The 19,282-nt window shown below is 40.8% G+C and overlaps 1 protein-coding gene across 1 annotated transcript; it reads left to right on the top strand.

Moving 5' to 3' along the window:
* The first annotated feature begins 8,251 nt into the window (after window positions 1–8,251).
* Window positions 8,252–16,343, top strand: LOC103777714 (chromosome unknown open reading frame, human CXorf23). The gene is made up of 7 exons (XM_008945273.1): window positions 8,252–8,292; window positions 10,268–10,846; window positions 11,190–11,855; window positions 14,105–14,283; window positions 14,960–15,074; window positions 15,288–15,351; window positions 16,221–16,343. Exons 1-7 carry the CDS (start codon window positions 8,252–8,254, stop codon window positions 16,341–16,343), a joined length of 1,767 nt encoding a protein of 588 aa, XP_008943521.1.
* The last annotated feature ends 2,939 nt before the right edge of the window (window positions 16,344–19,282 follow it).

A 19,282-nucleotide genomic window follows, 5' to 3' on the forward strand; every position in this document is an offset into this window, starting at 1 on the left:
CGTGCGGAGCTCGGGCACTCGGCGAGGTTTAGGAAGGCCGGGAACAAAGCGCGGGGCAGGGGCGACAAGATGTGGGGCTGTCAGCGCCGTGCCCGCGTGTCTCGAGGGTCTGGACTCTTCCAGAACGCTCGTGTTGGTGCGAGCCCGGGGCGAGCAGCACAGCTCAGCCCAGCAGAGCCGAGCTCGCTGCTGGCGCTCACTGTGGGGACGGCATTTTCCTCCGAGGGGAGCAAGGCATCGGTACCAGCTGTCCCCGTTCCTGGTAGCTTAAGTGTTGTCACACACAGATTTACACCAGTTAGTCTGTTTATAATATCTTCCTACGTGTTTTGCACAGCAGTCCTGTCTTTGTTTTATTGTGTCTCTGGTTTAGCTTAATTGATTTTTCAGAATTGAGTCAAACCAAAGCAAGATGAATTGGTGCTGATTTGACTAAATGTGATACTTCTCCAGTTAGTTTAGTGGATTATGCACAATTATTCATACACATCTGAGGGGGCAGTAATGTCTCAGGAGGAACTGCTGATAGCAGTCTCCTCACTTGGCTCAACTCCATCGAGAACAGCAACACCTAATTTTTATTGCAGTTCTTAAATGCTCCAAGTCACTTGTAGGTATAGCTTAGGTCCCTTAATTACAAGGGTTTAAAACAAAGGCTATTCAAATTGCTGGGAGAATTTAATTACCTGCTTACCTTGTGTGTTTGTGGTCCTCAAGGAAAAGTGAATCTTCTGCGAAAGTTTTGCTGGGTGTGGACAGCTGGAGGAAGGGCATGGAAGAGGATGCCAGGAAGGGAGGGGAAGAAATATTTGAAAGGCATGGAAGGATCTCTGGCGATGGAAGCCACGTTGTGGCAAGCTGCGAGAGATGGGGCTGGGCAGAGAGGGGCAGAGAACGTGGATGACTAAGCTTTTCCCCTTGTTTTTGTCCTTCCATGCTGAAGGTCTATGAGTTTGTTTTTTTTTTAAATTCTGGTGTTGATGAGATGAGCTGAAATTAATTAACTTCCTTTAGAGGCACACCCTGTTATCCTGATAAACAGCTGTCTGTCTTAATGAGTGTCCCTGCACTCCTCCACATCTGCCTTTAGCAAAATAACTGGTATTTCTGCCACTGCTTTTGTAAGAACACTCCACTCTCCCTCCTCCTGCGCTGTGATAAGATGGGCTTGATTTCAGTGCAGTCTTGCCTTGTGGGTGTTCACCTGTCAGGAGGTGTATTGTAGGCTGGGCTGGTGTCACAGCAAGGCGCTTAGTGTCTGCAGGGAAGGGAGGAAATGTGCTGGGAGTGTTCCAGCAAGGGCTCATTTCTCTGGTGTGGCTGGGGAGGGCAGCCTGGACTTCCCAGCCTCCTGGCAGTGCTGCTCTGAGGCATTGCTGACTCTGAATAAATAAGGGATTTCTTTTGGTTTTCTGGTGGCTTTATGACTTAAGGCGTAAAAGGGAAGGGGCTCCATCATGGTTTGTACGTGTTGGAGAGTTTTCAGCAGGCAGGAAGTTGTGATTTGTCTCTGGGACTGCAACAGGAGCGGATTTAACATGCTACTGGCATTCTTTTAGAAACTGGTAGGCAGGAGTGGCTGGGGATGGTGCTAGGACATTTCAGGCTCTCTAAGAGATGGGTGTTGAAGGCCTCTAATTCAAAGCATTGTGAAAATACATGTTTATTGGTTGTGCTTTCTCTGTTTCAAAAGTGTTTATTTGAGAATGAAATGTCTAATTTATTACGTGATACAGATTGCATCCTGCTCAGTCTTTCCAAGCTGGCATTGTCATCTGTTTTTCTGCAAAGGTGAGGCATCGCCTGCTAATTAGTGTCATTAAATGGGTTGGTTTTAAATGAGAGCACAGAGAGCTTCAGTTACATGCTCAGTACATCTACACAGTTACTTTCATTCTTTTGCTCAAATACACAGGGGCAGGGAAATACTTTACATATTCCAAGGAATTGCCTTAAATCTGTTTAATGGCCCATTAAGAAATACTGTATGCTTCTGCTAGGCCTGTGCTTTCAGTAGTGACTCTTCATCTTACTATGAGTGTAAGTGGGATGAAATAATTTTTGTAACTATATCTTACATATTCTGTAGAGCAAGCAGAGGAGAGTGATGCCCACGTGTGGCCCCTTTGTGGGATGGTAACCACGCTATCATGAGGCCTGACTGTCTGCTGATGATCCTTGGCACTGGGATACAACCTGTGTAAAGCCAGCTGTCCCCAGCTTGTGCCAAAGAAAAAGGATGAAGCTGAGGAGGAGGACAGAAGGCTCTCTAAAGCTGCAGTGGCTGCAGTTTTGGGAGGCCAGAGGGGCACTTCTGGTGCTGGGGAGACCCTGTCTCTCAGAAGGCAAACTGCAGCATTGGAGCTTGCTGTGCTCCGTGGCTTGGGGTGCAAGCGGGAGTGTGGGCTCGTGGTGCTGCCTCCTGCAGTCGCTGCCCACTGTTCCCAACTGCTTGGCTGCAGCCATCTGGGGAGATGCTGTGGACCAAATCAGGAAACACGGTAAATATAGCATGGCAAGAAAAAGCAGGGGTGTGGGAAGGGAGAAGGAACAGCCCTGGCATCTCCCTGGCGGTGAGGATTCGGGCTGTGAGGCTGCAGTGGCCTGGGGCTGGTGCCACCAGACCTGCTACGAAATAGTTAGGAGATTCAAAGCACAACCTCGGAGATGTGAAAGGTGCTCTGAGAGTGACAAAAGCCCAGGCTCTGAGAGTGACAAAAGCCCAGAAGAAGGGATCTGTACTCAAAAAATACTCAGTGAATATTGGAGAGCCACAAAGAAACTGAGGATGTAAATTTGGATCTTGGGCACTTGCATTGATCTCTTACCTTGCCATCTTGGATAAAAGAGGGATTGGTTTGGAAATCCCTCAGCCAAGTTTTATTTGCCTCAGCCAGAGTACATGTGAGTGACTTAAACAGTTGTTCTAGCTTATAGTCTTCAAATCTGTCACATGCACCCTGCCCTGAGGTGATGTGCCGAGGGTTGGGAGTCACCTCTGTGGGCTGGCACAGCTATAACTCTGCTCCAGGCACCTCTCTGATGCTGAAGCATGGGGCAGGGTTGTGCCGCACACTTTGTGATTTCTTTCCTCCAGCCCTTGCAGGGTTGGAGGTGGTGGATGAAGGTGCCAGTTGGGAGCTGTGGTTTTGAGGTTGAAGGTGTTTAGTAGAAAAAATGGGGAGAAAAGAATCTATGTGTGGCCTAGTGCAGCACCAGGAGCCTCTGCCTGTGGTGGTGGTAGCCAGGCCAGTTTGGGAAGCATTGGCAAAAGGAGATGTCAAGTCCGGTTTCAGGTTCTAAAACGTTCAGGCCAGTTTCCTGGGATATGTTTTTCTGTTCTTATGCTCTTTCCTGGGCTTTTGCTGTTGTAGGTGATAAGATCTGCCTGGAAATGGAATGGGCAAGAATATGCCAGGCTTATGTCCTGCTTGGACAATACCTGGTGTGGAGCCACATGGGACAGCCTTTGAATCAGCTGTTATAACTTACCTGCTGGAAAAGCTGCCAGTTCCATACTTTTCATTTAAGGGTAGGTTAAATGCCTTTCTCTATTGCAGGCTTCAAGATTTTTTTTTTTTTTTAAGTCTGGATTGCAGCTGAGCTTTTAATTTAATTGTATTTCTGTCAAATACTTGGCTGGCTTGGTGTTGAGACTCTCAATTCCTGGTTTCTCATTCTTGACAGCCACTGCAGCGATACATGCTTTGGCGCGTCCCTCGCAGCTTCGAACCCATCCCTGCCCAGAAGACAGTCAATGGAACTCTGGTAGCTGCTTCTTACCTTCTTGGGCAGAACGAGAGAAGAGTGAGCAGGGTAGTTTTTGCAGCAGGGGTTAGTGTCTGTCTTCCTGTCTGCTGTGTGACCCAGCCTATAAAAGACTTGCTTATCCCTTCTAAAAGAGGTGGGAGGCAGTGGCAGTGGTGGTCAGGTAACCCCTTACCAAGGGGTGAGGAATGACATCTCCCTTCACTACAGGTGAAATGGCAGTTGGAGAGCAGGTCCCTGATGGTGAGCACAGCTACTGTATGTGATTTGGGGTCAGGGCTGCCCCCAGACCTGTAACAGATCCTCTCTGTTAACCTCTCTCCCCTCTTTCCCAAAGGGAAATAGAAAGGAAATAAGGAAGAGAGACTTACTGATTAGAAAAGCGAAACAGCTTTAATGAAGATACTAGTAATAATAAAATGCAGAACAAAACCAGTCTCGAACCCAACTCCTCTCCCAATGGCAATATGTCGCTGTCACCCCCAATGCTGGGGAGCACCCCCTGGGGAAGAGTCCCAGGCTGGACTCAGTGGCAGATGGTAACTGGGCACAGGAGCTGGATTTTGGAGCTCGGTTCAGGAAAAACACGGCTCGGGATCAAAGGCAAGATTGAGATGGACGGAGTCCTCCTCAGATGCCAGCCATTGAAGGAGAAGCAAAAGAGAGGGAAGGAAGGAAGGAGAGCTTGACCCTCATGATCCTTCAGCTTCTATACTGGATATGAGAGATATGGGATGGAATACCCCATTGGTGAATTTTAGGGTCACTTGTCCTGTCCCCTCCTCTCTGCAAGTGCAGCTTTTACTTTCTGCCCCCCTCCGTGTGGTACACAGGATTTAGACCTTGGTCTGCACACCAAACCTTGGTAGTAGCTCTAAACATGGAGTGCTGTCTCTGCTAGAAGCAGTCACTGTCTGCAAAAATATGCTGGTAACCACAGAAAGTGCAGTTACATAGAAGAACTTTAGATGAGAAGTAAAATCTTTGACTAGAATTAGTTCTGTTCTGTTTCTAACCAGGACACCTTTGTGTGTCCTGCACAGGGTTTCTTCCCTGATTTGTTGTAGAACACAGAAGGCACCCAGAAGGCATGTAAAGCAGTCCACATGTTTAAGGTCTGTTTCCGGGGGGGTTAAGTACTACTCAGTCTGCTTTAGCTGTTTGGCCTTTGGTGGTGTAAGGCTCTTTGCATTAGGAAGACCTCCTGTTCCCCTCTATTCAGCTAGATGACTGCAGTCACTTGGGATTTCTTCAGTTTGGTATTGGAGAAAATAAAGGAGACTGAGGATTGTTCTCTTCAGGAGCAGAAGTTGTTAAAAATTTATAGCCTTTTTGTGTTCAGGTTGGCACATGCCGTACATCTCTGGTCATTTTCAAGTTCCTTCTCTGAAGATACTCCTTTCAGGTTTGTAGTGCATAGATACTACAAGAATTCTGTACTTGTCAAAGCACTGATCTCTCAAAGGTTGGAATCAAAGGAGAGCTGACAGCAGGCTTGAGACCATTTCTCCTGAGAAGGAGGTTGTCTGATTTTAATTCCGAAAGACAAGGAAAAGAAAATAAAAGCTGGGTTTCCCATTAATATTTAGAAGCTATCTAAGCACAGTTACTGACAACTCCTCCAGTGAGTCACTTATTGTTGTAACACAACAAACACAAGCAGCATTATGAACCTAATAATATTGCTTCCTAGTTAAAAAAATAGTTCTTCATGTTTTCATCATGACAACATCCCATAAAGTGTAACAGGAGAACTTGATAAAATTCAGAACCCAGCACACAGCAGGTCCTGGCACCTCTGCTCCAGCTTGGCCTGGACTTTGAGAAGCACCAGGATGGCTGACTCGGGAACTGTAGGGCCATCACTTGATTCAAGTAATTCTGCTTTATACCCACTACTATCCTACAAAAGGCTTGCCTTTGGTATGGAACTGTATTGGTGCTCTAGGTGAGATGATTTAAACCTGAATTTAGCAACATTGATGCAAATTCTGTATAGATTAATCTGTGGTTCCACTGTTACGCCGGGGGTTTTGACTGGGGTCAAGCGTCTGCTGCTTTTGTACACGTCTGTCACATCCTGAATCCCACGGTGAGGAAATTGTATTGCGTGGGTCGCTTTTTAGGAGGTGCACTGAAACAGATGAGCACTTTCTTTCCATTAAACGAAAGGAGTGTCTTCATCAGAAATTCCAGTAGTCCTCTTTATCCTAGGGGAAGATCTAGGACATGCTGTCACAGTTGTCCTTCTCACGCTTCAAGTACGATTGCTTAGCTAGTCTCGAAAGAATAAGGAATCTCTCATCATGTGTGTTTGGCTTCTAGCTCAATTGGTCTGCAGTGAGAGATCCTGGCAAATCAAGTTCTGTATGGTTGCTGGGTGGGGTTTAATGGTACTTCTGTCTTTTTATTTTTTATGTACTTGCTTGAAAGTTGAAGGAAAAGGTTCAGAAGGAAAAAGGTTAGAAATTGAAGGGCGTATAAAACACTGGTTTTTAAAGTTTACAAGAAGAGAGGTTAGCAGTGAGTTTTTGAAGCTTGTGGGACATGCAGCTCTTTCTGAAAGGCAGGGTGAGTGGTCTTTTTGTTTCTGAAATACTGTTCAGTTTGCTAAGGTGCATTTTTATGGGTAAGAAATAGCAAAGTGTTTTGGCCACAGTATTTTCTTGGAAAAGCAATAATATGAGTACTGGCATTTGAGCACTGTATTTAACTTTGGCTAGTATGATCTTTGAGTAAGCAGAAGGCTTGAAGTTAGTAGATACTGTGCAGTCCTCAGAGATGCACCTTTAGGATCTGAGGCGATGATGACTTTGTACTTGAAACTTCGGGGAACTAATATACATTGTCTCTGGGGTGCTTTGAGGCTGGGTTTGGTTTTTTTCTTCACTATCCCTTGCAATTTCTACAATTTCATGCCGTGTCACATGAAAAGATTAATTGTGGAGCAAGTACTCTGGTAAACAGGAGACTTTTGAGATTTTAAAAAATAAATTCAAGAGGGTTTTCTTCAGAAATAAGCTACTGCTACATCTTGCAAGTAATTATCCAGGTAGCTTGTGGTGCAGCTTAATGAACAGGAATTGAATGATTCCAGAATTGCTCTGAAGTGTAGGAGATGGCTTGTCCAACATCCACCTGTGGTGGTAGGTATCAGAAGTATGCTGTACTTCTCCACAAAGATACTGCTGTTTTTAGCCATGAGCTACTCTTGCCAAAAATGAGATCTAGCAAGGGATAATATTTTATTTGACCAGTGGTGTGATTGGAGTAGGGGAAAGGCACTGGGTCAGGCATGTGGGTGTACCCCTACTTCTCCAGCTTTCTTATATACCTTAAATCTCGCTGTTTTTTTTCTCCCCTTTCAATTTTTGTTGGTCAGGTAGAAGACTTAAAGAAATTATTTGAGCACTGGGAGTGTCAAAAAGGCAGTACTTGGCTGGTCCACAACAGTTTTCTGTTTTCATGAGTGTCTGTGAGCAAATACTTACAGAAATATCAGAGCACATACAGAGTGACATTGACCTGGGTGTGTTCTTCCAGTTTCAAGTGACTGGCTGTTCATTAATTTCAGAGCTGTTGATGGTTCTGTTTTTCTATCTATTTATATTTCTGGCCTCTACAGCATTTACTGGTAATTAGGAGCTTTAGGCATGGGTATGTGGTCTGAATTCCAGCTTTTAACCAGTTACCAGGTAATTTCACTCTGGTTTAATCCTTGTGTTTGCTGAATAATGAACAATCATTCCATTCCTACTCACCAGTCGTGTTACTGGTGAGTTTGTGTATCCTTTTGTCCCTTGTTTTCCAAGTTTCTAGTACCTTTTTGCAAAGAAGAGCAAGAAGGGTAGATTCCACTGCTATTTTTCTCACACTTAAGATCTCTTAAGTATGTGATGATACAGCAGTTAAGACTTGATGGAGCATTTAGTCTGTAACAATAGGTCTGTGACCAAATTAAAATGCCAGTGTGTGTTACAAATTTAATATTTAGTATATACAAAGTTCAGGATGTAACTCAATACAAAAACATTTTTCTTTGTAAACTTAGTTTTGAAGCTGGCTGTCTTTCCCCTCTCCCATCACCTGTAGCATTCAATACATCCTAACAGTGACAGGAATTTTCTCAGTTCCTGCAGCTTGCTCATGAGATTATTAATACTTTAAACCAGAGTGAATAGACAGCATTACAAAATGGAGAGGAAAATGGGAACAATGGTCAAATATTTAAATCTTTCTATAAAGAAAATAAACTGTGTTATGAGATGAGCAGTCAGGAAAAAAAGTTACTTCCCTTAATGGGATTTAGAGGTAAAAATAAAACAGCCCAAAAATACACCTTGCCCCAACTTTGAAGAATCTAATACTACACTTGCTGAAAACAACTGTCACTGTTGCAATTTGTAGTGTGAATCTGTTATCTGACTAGTAAATCTTATAATTTTTACAGCTTCTAGAAAGTAATATAAACACCTGAGAGAAGATGACAAGATCTAGATCAAGATCACCACGATGGAAGCCAAGGTAAATATTTATCTATAACTTGTGCTCTGAAATGTAGCTCTCTATAAGGATTTATAATTAGGACTTAAAAGCTGTGTAAGGGAAAGAAAGCTGCATCCAGAATTGCAATTTGTAAAGTGTATTTCACAAATTATAATTAGTTTTCCAAATTGAACACCTTCTGCAACGTTGTTTTGTTGGTGTGTTTTTTTTTTTTTTTTTTTTTTTTTTTTTTTTTTTTTTTTTTATTATTGTGACTTTACTGTTTGGTATTTTTCTTAAACTGGAGGTGTGAAGGTTATGTTGTCTGCCAAAAATGTTGTTCAGATTGTTTGTGTTAGGACTTGGAGCTACCTGAAGCACAAAACCCAAGAACCAAACTAGTTAGTTGTTTTTACTCAAGCACCACCTGGTGCACTCAGTGTCTGTAGCTCACTCCTGTTTTGCCTCTCAGCCCACAGGGAGGTCCAGATTGGTTGTTAAAACCCCAGAATATCTTAGTTCAAATACCTCAGGCTTTTTGAGCCTTTGGGGCTGATCTGCAGATTGATCTTCAGCACAGTTAGATATGCCTTGCAGCATAAACTGAAAATGTGGAAGTGGGTGTCCTGCTTTTTGTCCTCTCACCTAGCTGCACATCACCGGTGTATGTCACCTGAGTACTTCATGCCATTAGCCATTTAGGACTTGCAATACCCATTTGAAATGTTAAAACCAGGAGGGTGGAATACAATTTTAAGCCTTCAAGAGCTATTAGCATGTAATATGACCACTTTTTTTGGTGATTTTTGGGTTGCTTTCCTAAACAGACTAAGTCGTGATGACCAAGACCAGGGGAGTTTGTTACATAATACAGAAAAATGAGTGTAGATTGGTTTCCTTTTTAAAAAGAGAAATCCCATCTACTTCTGTGCTAGATTGACAGTTGCGAGTAGGTCCTTTGAGTGAAGGGTAGGACGGAATTCCCCAGCTCTCATTAAAATGCAGGCTTTAACCAGGACACCGTGGGGCAGCAGCAGTATGGGTAACAGATTAATTAGCCTGTGGTTCTCAGTTTGAACTCATTTGCAGAAATGGAGCAAATAGTTATGCCAATAGTCATTTGCTGTGTGTGTGTGAAGGAAGTGACTTCTTGAATTTCTTCAACTTCTATTTTTCTGATGTTTTAATGAACATACATTGAATACTTGAATACAAAGGAGAACTGTTAAATCTGGGATTACTTTCTGGGTCTTGTTAGTGGACTGTGCTGTTTTTTCTTGATTTAAGGAGATTGTGGCTAAAGCTCTTAACAGTTTGCTTTTGTTTCTGTAACTACAGGTGAACATGCAAAGCTGAGTGATACAATCAAGTGGATCTTTAGCAACTGAATCTTAAATAGCAAAAGCTGCAATAAGTGCAGAAGTGCATATGCATACGTATATGGACATGTGCACACAATTACACAAAAAGACCAAAATGTCTTTCTCAAACTCTTTTCTGCAGGAAAAAGCCTACCTGTGTGGCATTTTACCATGTTTTCAGTCAGTTCAGGGTGGTGTTTTGGCATGAAAAGAAAACCTGGAAAGGTTTTTTATCTTTTTTTTGGCATTTCCTTGTATACTTTTTTCCTTCCCCTTTTGTCTCTTGGCATTGAAAGATAGGGAATGCTTGGGAAATGTGGAAAAGTGTCTAACAGTTGTGTTCAATGTAGTAGAAACTTCTTAGATATGAAATTAATTTTAGTTTTCAATGAAAAACTGTGAAGAGAGAAAAATGATTGACTTACTAGTATTTTGAGTGGGTATTTTTACTATGAAAATTTAAAATGGAGTAAAAGTAAGTCTGGTACTCTAGGCAGGGAAATGACACTTGGAATATCTTGGATTTAATTTTTTTTACTATTTAATTAAAATTGTATACTAAACTATACTTCCTTAGGGAATAGGTATTCTCATTAGGATATTGATTTTATTTTATGGAATTTGATGAAAATGAATTTTTATTTTTACTTTAGGTCCTTATCGCCAGCGTTTAGGAGTCCAGAGCACCACAGGCAAAGGCATGCTCATGTTAATTATGACTGTGAATATAAAAGCTTTCGTAAGGACCCAAAGAAGCCTCTGCCTTGGAGAGCAGAAGATGAAAAATATGGACAAAGCAATTCCAGGTTTGCACCTCATGGAAATAACCACCAGAGACTATATGAACGCAGGTCACCTTCACCAAACCTGAAAAGAATTCCCATGGAAGATACTTACAGTCATAAGCCCTACAGAACATTCTCATCTGAAAGAACTGAAAGCAATAGGAGATGCCAGTTACCACCAAAATACTCAGAAATACCATATAAAGAACATGATCGTTCCTTTTACCAGCACAAAATGGAAGACAGATACATGTTTGAGCACTACGAAGACACTGGAAATGAAAAAGGGATGAAACCTTTTCATAGACCGTTAGGGCCTTCATGTAAACTTGAAAGAAAATGGCACGAAGATGACTTGAGGCACCAGAGGTTGCATGAAGAGAAGTACGGTCAGTCACCCAGAAGACTTGCTGATGAATTTACGGCAAGGAGCTCTTTACAGAAGAGGTATAGGAATAAAATAATTAAAACCTGGGTATTGTGGTGTAAAGCCTCAAGTGAAAGTCTGTTTTCATTATAGTTGAAGATACCCACCTTGAAACACGTTGGCCACTTTGTAGTTTAATTATGGGCGACTGGTAGTAGTGAAGTATTTGTCTTTTAAGTAAATCATATTGATGGCTAGAGTATGAAGGGATAATGTTTCCCTCTTAGGAGCCCCTGCACATCTGTACCTTGGCGTGAGGGATTATGGGTTAACTTGCCACGCATTCTGCTGTCCAACATTCTGCACATATAAGTTCTCACTTTCTTCTCTAGTGCAAGTGTAAATTGCTTTATGTCAACACAGGTATCCTCAAGATCACGATTACAGAGAATATGGGCACACGGCTAAAAGGGCTAAAGACATGGAGAGGTATGACGATGGAGAAGTGGCAAGGAATTCCAAGTGGAAGCAAGAACGTTCTTTTCCACCCTACCAGGAAAAGGAGGAGCAAAGAGATCCGGGTGCCCAGTCCCACCGGCCAGCTGAAAGGGAGTACTTGGAGGGCTCTGTCACCAAGGTAGCCTACGAGTACAGTCACAAGCGGCGCAGGCATCCGGATGGGGAGCAGCCTTTCGCGGACGACAGAGCTCAGAAGCACGCGAAGCAGGAAGAGCAGAAGTACGGGTCTTCCAGGGGTGCCCGGAACGGCAAAGAGTCAGAGCACTTCAGCGGTGGAAGAGCCAGATGGCCTGGAGAAGGGCCTGTCGAAGTACCTGCGAAGTACAGCTCCAAGAAGGGCTGCGATGCTTGCGTTAACTCTTCCAAAATGGATGTTGATCTGAGATCTTTTAAAAACAAACCGAAGGAAAGAGTAAGGAAGGAAGGGGAATTCAGGAAAAAAGTAGATTCCTCCGATAGCCAGCGTGATTCAAGTCATACTGTTTCAGATGGGAAAATGTCAGATGTCAACTGTAGGAGGGAACACCTCACCATCAAAGTGGATATGAAGAAAATGGTGACCAAGTACAGGTATTGGTTTCCCCTCACCTCTTCTTTCTTCCAGTCTCTTTACAGTTTATGAATAATGGAGGAAAGCACAGGTTCTGTAAGAGGTAACCAGGACAAACTAAGGTTGTACCTTGAAAATTTTATTTTCTTAACTTGCCCAGACTGGAAACTTACAGCCTACCTCCACTAAAAAAAAGAAGCCAAAAAAAAAATCCCCTAGTTCACTTCATGGGCATGTAGTAGGAGGTGCAAGGAGCAAATACGCCTGGTACAAACCTGCAGTTAAAAGTTGCTTATGATAAGTAGATGTTAGATAAGTTTAAAAAAAAAAGGCAGAAAAGCGTAGTCCTGTGCATTCTTCTGGAATATGATGGCATTTTTTTTTGACTGAGTAATCCCTCATTTAAAATTAAGTTTTTTTTATAAGAAATTACATAAACCTCAGGCACACATTCAGGTGTTCAATTTCAAGTTCAATAAGTGTCAAAAAAATTAGAGATCCCTAGGTTATGTTATTTATTGTTGTACAAATGAAGTGGCAATCTGTTGAAGCATCAGAACTGAAAAGCAGTAGTCTGCTTCTGTCTATCTTCTGTGTCGTACTTGTGAGTGCCTCTAGCATTCTCAGTGCCAGCTGAATTGGGGAAAAAAGTGCTAATGTTATGAAAATCTAGGTGATGGTTACACGGTAGGGAGTAAGCAGCTTGATTTATATAGTTTTTTGCAGGCTTTTCTGGTTTGCTGCTTTGCTGTTGCAGGCAAGAAATGTCATATAATGGCAGTAATCCCTTTTGGAAGCGATTACCTTCCCTTAGAAAACTATCAGCCTGCATTTTAAGAGGTGTTTTGCCTCTTGTCCCAAAGAAAACATCTGTATCAATTTTTTCCACGTTTCCCATATTTCAGAAACACATAGTACAGTGGAGAGTTACACAGATAAGTTACTGTCTGCAGGTAAGGAGCTAATATTAAAGAGTGATGAAAGGGCAGCAGGGTAATGCAGTAATGCCCCCACCCCTGGCTGGGACAAACATTTAACTTCCAGAATAATAATTTAAGACAATTAACTTAACTATTGTTGGGTTTTATTGCAAGTCCGCAGGAAGATTCCTATATCAAGTAGCCTCTTGCTGTTTTTGAAAGTCATGCATGATGGACATGGGAATGATTTGCAGACTGAAGAAACCACTACATTGATCTGAGCTCACATTGTGTGTGGAAGGCTTGCTTCTGCAGCCAAAAGTTCTAAATATTTTATTGGTTTTTTTTAAAGATGAGAGCACTAATTTTGTGGAAGCTGGTGACTGGAAATATTCGTGCTTTGCACTTAGGCATTTAATCTGATTTGAAAGGACCCAGCTGAGAATAATACTTTCTTTAAACTTGGGAAGCAGGTGGATAATTCAGATCATCATCAATTGAGATTGATTGAATTCCTTCTTGCATGCATAGATTTCCAGTTTAGTGGGGTCAAATATATGATTTCTGGCACCTGCTAGAGGCTATTTCTGATAGAATTTTGGTATGAAATCTAGTCGTTTGCTTTAAATACAGGATAGGCAGACGTAATCACTTTGAAGAATGCACAGTGAACAGAGTCTATCCAAAAAGCTTTTATATGGGCTTTTTGAGTCCTCAATTTATCTTTCCAAAAGACAAGCGGTTTCCTTGCAATAGGAACAGTAGGATTTTTGAAGTGTTAGCTTCCTTGTCAAAATAATTTTTAAGCAGCAATGCAACCATTTGGGGTGTAAACATATGTAGAATGAGTAAAACTTGACAAAAATGCACCACACATTCTTAAATTGGCATACTGCCACCTGACAGCTGTTTCACTAGGCTCAAATGATGATTTGGTTCCCAAAGATACCGTGGGATTTTTACATCTCTGAACTGTTCTTGAAAATTATCTGATAGCTCCTTAAAAACGAAGAGACACATACAATTACCTTCCAGAATTACACGGAAGAAGTGTATCAGCATCTTCATTTGCCTGTTTTATTTGATAATCTAATTCACAAATTTTGTATTATGTACTTCACTGAAGCAAAGGTTTGTGAGAGTGTAGCCATCTCTTTGTACTGCAGCTTTTCTTCCTTAAAGCTTTGAGTTTTTTAATTTAAAAAAAAGGAACAAAATGAGATTTTGATTTCATCACATTTATTCCTAAAACGAACTTCTTAATTTATTGCTTTGTTCTACTCATCTATTTGAAGTTTTCAGATACAGTGAATTCTTTTAAAGTGAATACCTGCAAATTTTTGTTCTAGGACTGCCTCTAGTCATACTACAGAGCGACAGATGTCACATGATCTGGTTGCTGTGGGCAGGAAAAACGAAAATTTTCATCCGGTGTTTGAGCACATGGAATCTGTAACACAAAATGTTGAAAATGACCCATCAAGAGAATTTACTCAGGAAATAATCACAATTATCCATCAAGTTAAAGGTGGCTGTAATATTTGGGGTATATGTATAAGTTTATGTATTTATACTTATTAAAACCAAATCTAGTGAATTAGATATGCTGTTCTTGTAAATCTCAGGGGTTTGCCTTTGGCTTAATTTGTATTTTTGCTTCATTGTGTAATGTTTAAGGAAAGTATAGATTGAGGAATTGAAGTAGCTGGGTGGAGGATGACTGTAGAGAAGATGATCTCTATCTGTAATAAGAGGCATTATTGTGGGCTGTTAAGGTTGGAAGGATTTTATGCTAGCATTTAAGAATAGCCTGTTTGTTTAGGAATGAGAACAAAAAAAGGAGCTTTGCAGTAGTCACAATTTCCTAGTTATATACAATTCCTTTAATTTTTCAGAGTATTGTAGACTGCTGCATCATGTTCAGTGCTGAACTTTATAAATTCTGTTCATTTGAGTACTACCATAACAGAGCTGACAAATAGTTAACTTTCTGTTGGGCTTAATCTTATTAAATAAGAAGAATGTTGAGGTTGGCTGGCCTAATCTTTTGTTTGTGTATTCTAAACTGCAACTGGAGATAGTTTGAAAGTTAATCTTAGAAGTTACCTTGGTGTCCTTAAAAGTTAATCTTCTGAAAGATACAATTTCTCACTGTACCTTTCAACTACTACAAGTAAGCATTCCTGTATTTAATCTCTTCACAGCAAATTATTTTACATCTTCTGACATAACTCTCCATGAAAGATTCTCAAAAATTCAGGATAAACCTATTGCAAATATGAATGAAGCTAAAATACATTTGGATCCAGAAATTCACAGGTAGTTGATATGCTTTTTGGCTTAGTTTATTTGCATTAAGGTAGTTAATGTTCAGTAGACTTGATACAATGTAAAGTGTGTTGTCACTGACTCTAAACTAGCTGCCCATAGCCTGTAAAGAATTGTATAGCTGGGCAGTAATGTGGTTTTTTTTTTTTTTTTCTGTTTTTTTTGTGGTAGCTTTTCTTTTTATATACTGTTTCTGTGTTCCAGGAGGATTGACATGTCTCTAGCAGAACTTCAGAACAAACGAACTGTGCCATCTGAATCTCCCCAGGTATATTGTTTGCTTTCTTTGACAAACAGCAAGTTAAAATTATATAGATGTGAAAAACATTTTCCCCTTGCTATCAGTATAATTTTTACACACTTTGAAGACCATCAGTAATTCTGACTCTTTTGAAAACAATTCACACTTGAGCATATTTACAGAAGTCACAATGGCGCAAGTATACCGTGTTGACTGATGAGCAAAATGTAGATAGGTTCTCCAGAGTAGCTGGAGTGTGGTTATTCCTGTTGCTTGCTCACCTGTTTTTAAATAATGTATATACCGAGCAGGTGACTGACATGTGGCTCTTACTTTCCCCTCTGAGATTAGGAACAGCCTTAATATTTGTTGGACTGTAATATTAGTGTGGCCTGGCATCCACATCATTCCGGAGAATGCTATTTTAACCCATGCTTTCATCCAGGGACATGAGATTTTCTGTCTTCCCCTTTCAAGCCATGCTTACTGTGATCTAGTTACCTTTTTTTTTCTGTAGTATAAGTGTGCAGAGATTCAACTTAATTAAGAATAGCAGAACTTCTTAAGATTTACTGGAATTTGTGAATGCTTTTGTCTTTGCAATTCCATGCAGAATGCTGCTGCTCTGTTTACAGTTGTTTGGAAACTTGTAAAAAGGCAGAGAGGGCAGTTGTTTGGGACTGCTTTTCATAGAATCACAGAATGATGATTCTCTTAGTTACTTTTTGTTATTCTTTTGGAGTTTGGATCCTTGGGTTGATGTGCATCTGTCCTGTGTACAGATAATAGAGCTGTGTTGGTAAGGTTATGATACCAGATCAGCTCCTGAAGGACAGGACCATGTCAGTGTTCAGTTGTCACTAGCTAACTTGACTTTAACCCTTCCTCGCAACTAGAACATTATGAGAGTGTTAGAAGATCCAAATGATCTACGGCATGATATAGAAAGAAGAAGAAAGGAGAGATTGAAGAATGAAGATGAGAGAGTGTTTCATGTAGATGATGTAACTCCAAGGTAATTAGTAAATAACCGTCTCATTGCCCCAAGCAGGTAGTTCTCTTATGTGTTCACTTTTTGACTCTTGCACCGTTAGGTTCAGGTTTATTGTGACTCTTCTCCGTAGTTTGTTCTTCTAAGTTTGATTTGGACTGAAGTTCAGCTGATACATGTTGCAAAATACTCTCTAATGGAGTGTTACACTGAAACAGGTCAAGCTCCAGTGGGGGGAAAAAAAGATGAAAAGGAAACTCAAACTGTTAGCACGGAATGGGAAGAGAAGAAATTATTTTAAAGATGCCTAACTATTTTTAAACACACTGATGTTCCATATATTGACATTCTCCTGGTGTTTTGTGGTAGTTTAATAAGTGTTCTAGGATGAATACATGATTGTGTTGTCCTGTAACGTCATATGGAATATAAACAAAGAATTGGAATTTGTCTGATTCCTGGAGAATTTTATAAAGAAAAGCTGGATTTCTTTTGGAACAGCTTTTTACTGCTGTGATTTCCTCCAAAAGGCTTGTTAAAGCTGTTTTTCCCAGAGGTGTTTACTAATCTGTCATTCTGTTTCACCTCTGGTGATGTGAGGTTGCTTGATTACAGAGGGATGGCTTGACTTATTTGTGTTAGCAGAAATATTGATTAAAGAATTGCTAGAATGTAATTAAATGTGTCTACACTGCAGTCATGGTTTACAGATAATTCTTGATGGGCTGCTGTTTGTTCCTTTTAAATGCAGTCTGTAATGGCAGATAGTGGCAGTGCACGTATTCTTGGGAGAACTGACTTGTTGAGCTGCAGAAAAAATGTTTCTTGTATTGGAGATTCTTCAAGCAAAAAGTAGAAGTTACCAAGTGAAAAAATAAAATACTGGACTCCTGCCTATAGCCTTTTATGTACTTGGAGCTGTGTCTTCAGTGTATGTTTGGCCTGATTACCTGGGAAGGCTTTCATTCCCTCTTTTCCACAGTTACTGTCCTGCTTTTTGTGTATGCCACTTAAAGTGGGAAGCTCAAGTTTCTACTAAGTGTGGCTACACTGGATCTCCCTGGGAGGAGTCGTCACTTTGTCAGAGTAATGTGGATGATGTAATGCGGGTAAAGGGCAGTAACAGTATGATGGGTAGATGGAGAGAGGTTTTTGTAGCTTGCACATGAGATACCAGCAATGCCTATGAGCTAACCCAGTGTGCCTCCATTTTTGCCTTAGTAATTTATTTTGTATCTATGAAAACTGTTTCTGTATAATTCTTGTCCTATGAATTTTGAATTCTGGTGGTTACTTGTCATTCACCACATGTTTTATTTAGAGGTGTATGAACACATTTGTATTAGCAATGTGCTCAAACCCAAAACACAACAAACAAACAAAAAACCCACAAACAAACAACAGACAAAACAAACAGAACTCCAAAACTGGAGCACCTTGTTTGCTGCGGATGAAGCTGGAGCATCTAGCTAGCATTTAGCTACTTCTCTGAGCTTCTGTCGGATTTGGGATTACATTAAATGGCAAGTTCTGTACAACTGAAAAAGATAGTGCAGTATGAACCGCTGAAGTGCAGAAAGCGTTTCAGCCAGCGGAGGGCAGCAAGCACCAGCCGTGCGGGCCTCGGGTTCAGCCGGGGAAACCCTGCTGGCATTAGAGAGCGTTTGGAGGAGGCAGCCTCTCTGCTGACCTGTCACTGCCTAAGGGAATACAGCTTACTGTATAATTCCGTGTAGCCTGGGCTTGAGTTTTGTCAAAGGAATAAATGTCCTAGAAAACAGACTTTAAAAGAGTCCCTTTACACTTCTAAAGGATACTGTTGCTAGACTAAGGTCATTCAGAATACAAAGTCATGATATCCTATGGCCTTAGATTTTAACTGTTCTCTCTCTCTTCTTCTCACACACACACATATCAGGAATCAGCAAAGCTGCAGTCTTTCAAAATTGCAAAACTCTCAACTTGATGGCTTCCAAAAGCCTATGAGATTCATTAAGCCACCATTCAGGAGATTCATTGGAAGACCTCACCTGGTAAGCCTAAACACAGAATTAGCAGTTCTGCATTTTTTTTGTTATTTTAGGCGTAGTCTATGCTGATGTAAATTTAATGGTCTGTGATGTCTTGCCCTGTTAAATCTCAAGTGAGGCTTTATTGTCTTCAGACTTTGCTGAACAATAAAGCTACTCAAAATTTCACAGTTCTAGTGCAAGAATACTTTATCAGACATTTGTTGAAGCATAGATTAATACAAGTGACCTAAAACCACTTTTATGACCAAATGCTGATAGAACAAAAAATTATTTTGCTTTTGCACACCTGTGCAGTTCTCCATAACTTTGCTGCTGTTTTGTCTAACTTAGCAGTAGCTGGCCAGGGATTTGTTGTTTCAGAAAGCTGGTTTAGATCAGTATATTGGGTGAAATAAAGGAATTTTTTTCAGGTAGTCCAGAAAGAAGGTGGTCAGCTTTAGATCTCATCTTGAATAGCAGGAACAGGTCCAACTAAAACTTTGAATTAAATTTTAGGTTCAAAGTGAGTTACTGAAATGAATTGATGAAGGAACTTTATGAAATAAAAAATCATATTGCGTGTAATTTGGTAAAAGAAATTTGTTCCTAATGCTGTTTCTTCCACTTAATGATGTACTGTCTAAACTATAAATGGACCCTGTTACTGAGCAATAGCTGGTTGTAATGTTGAACACTTTGAGAGAGAATACTGTCCTGCATTCTGATTGTCAGTGGTTGCAAGGGAAGGCCTGAATCTTGTGTAGGCGGCATTGTTACTAAAACAGTGTTTCTACTCATTATGTTGAAAATTCTAGAAAGCTCTTATTTAAAAAAGAGGAACAAATCACAGAAATAACTAGAAATGTCTGAAATAATGTAATCAAAAGTAACTTTTTTTATGTAGTCACTCACTGTCAGTCACTGAAATGTAGAATCGTAGAATCCTTTAGGTTGG

The sequence above is a fragment of the Merops nubicus genome, unplaced genomic scaffold (genome assembly GCF_000691845.1).
Source record: "Merops nubicus isolate BGI_N331 unplaced genomic scaffold, ASM69184v1 scaffold23998, whole genome shotgun sequence".
Taxonomy (NCBI): domain Eukaryota; kingdom Metazoa; phylum Chordata; class Aves; order Coraciiformes; family Meropidae; genus Merops; species Merops nubicus.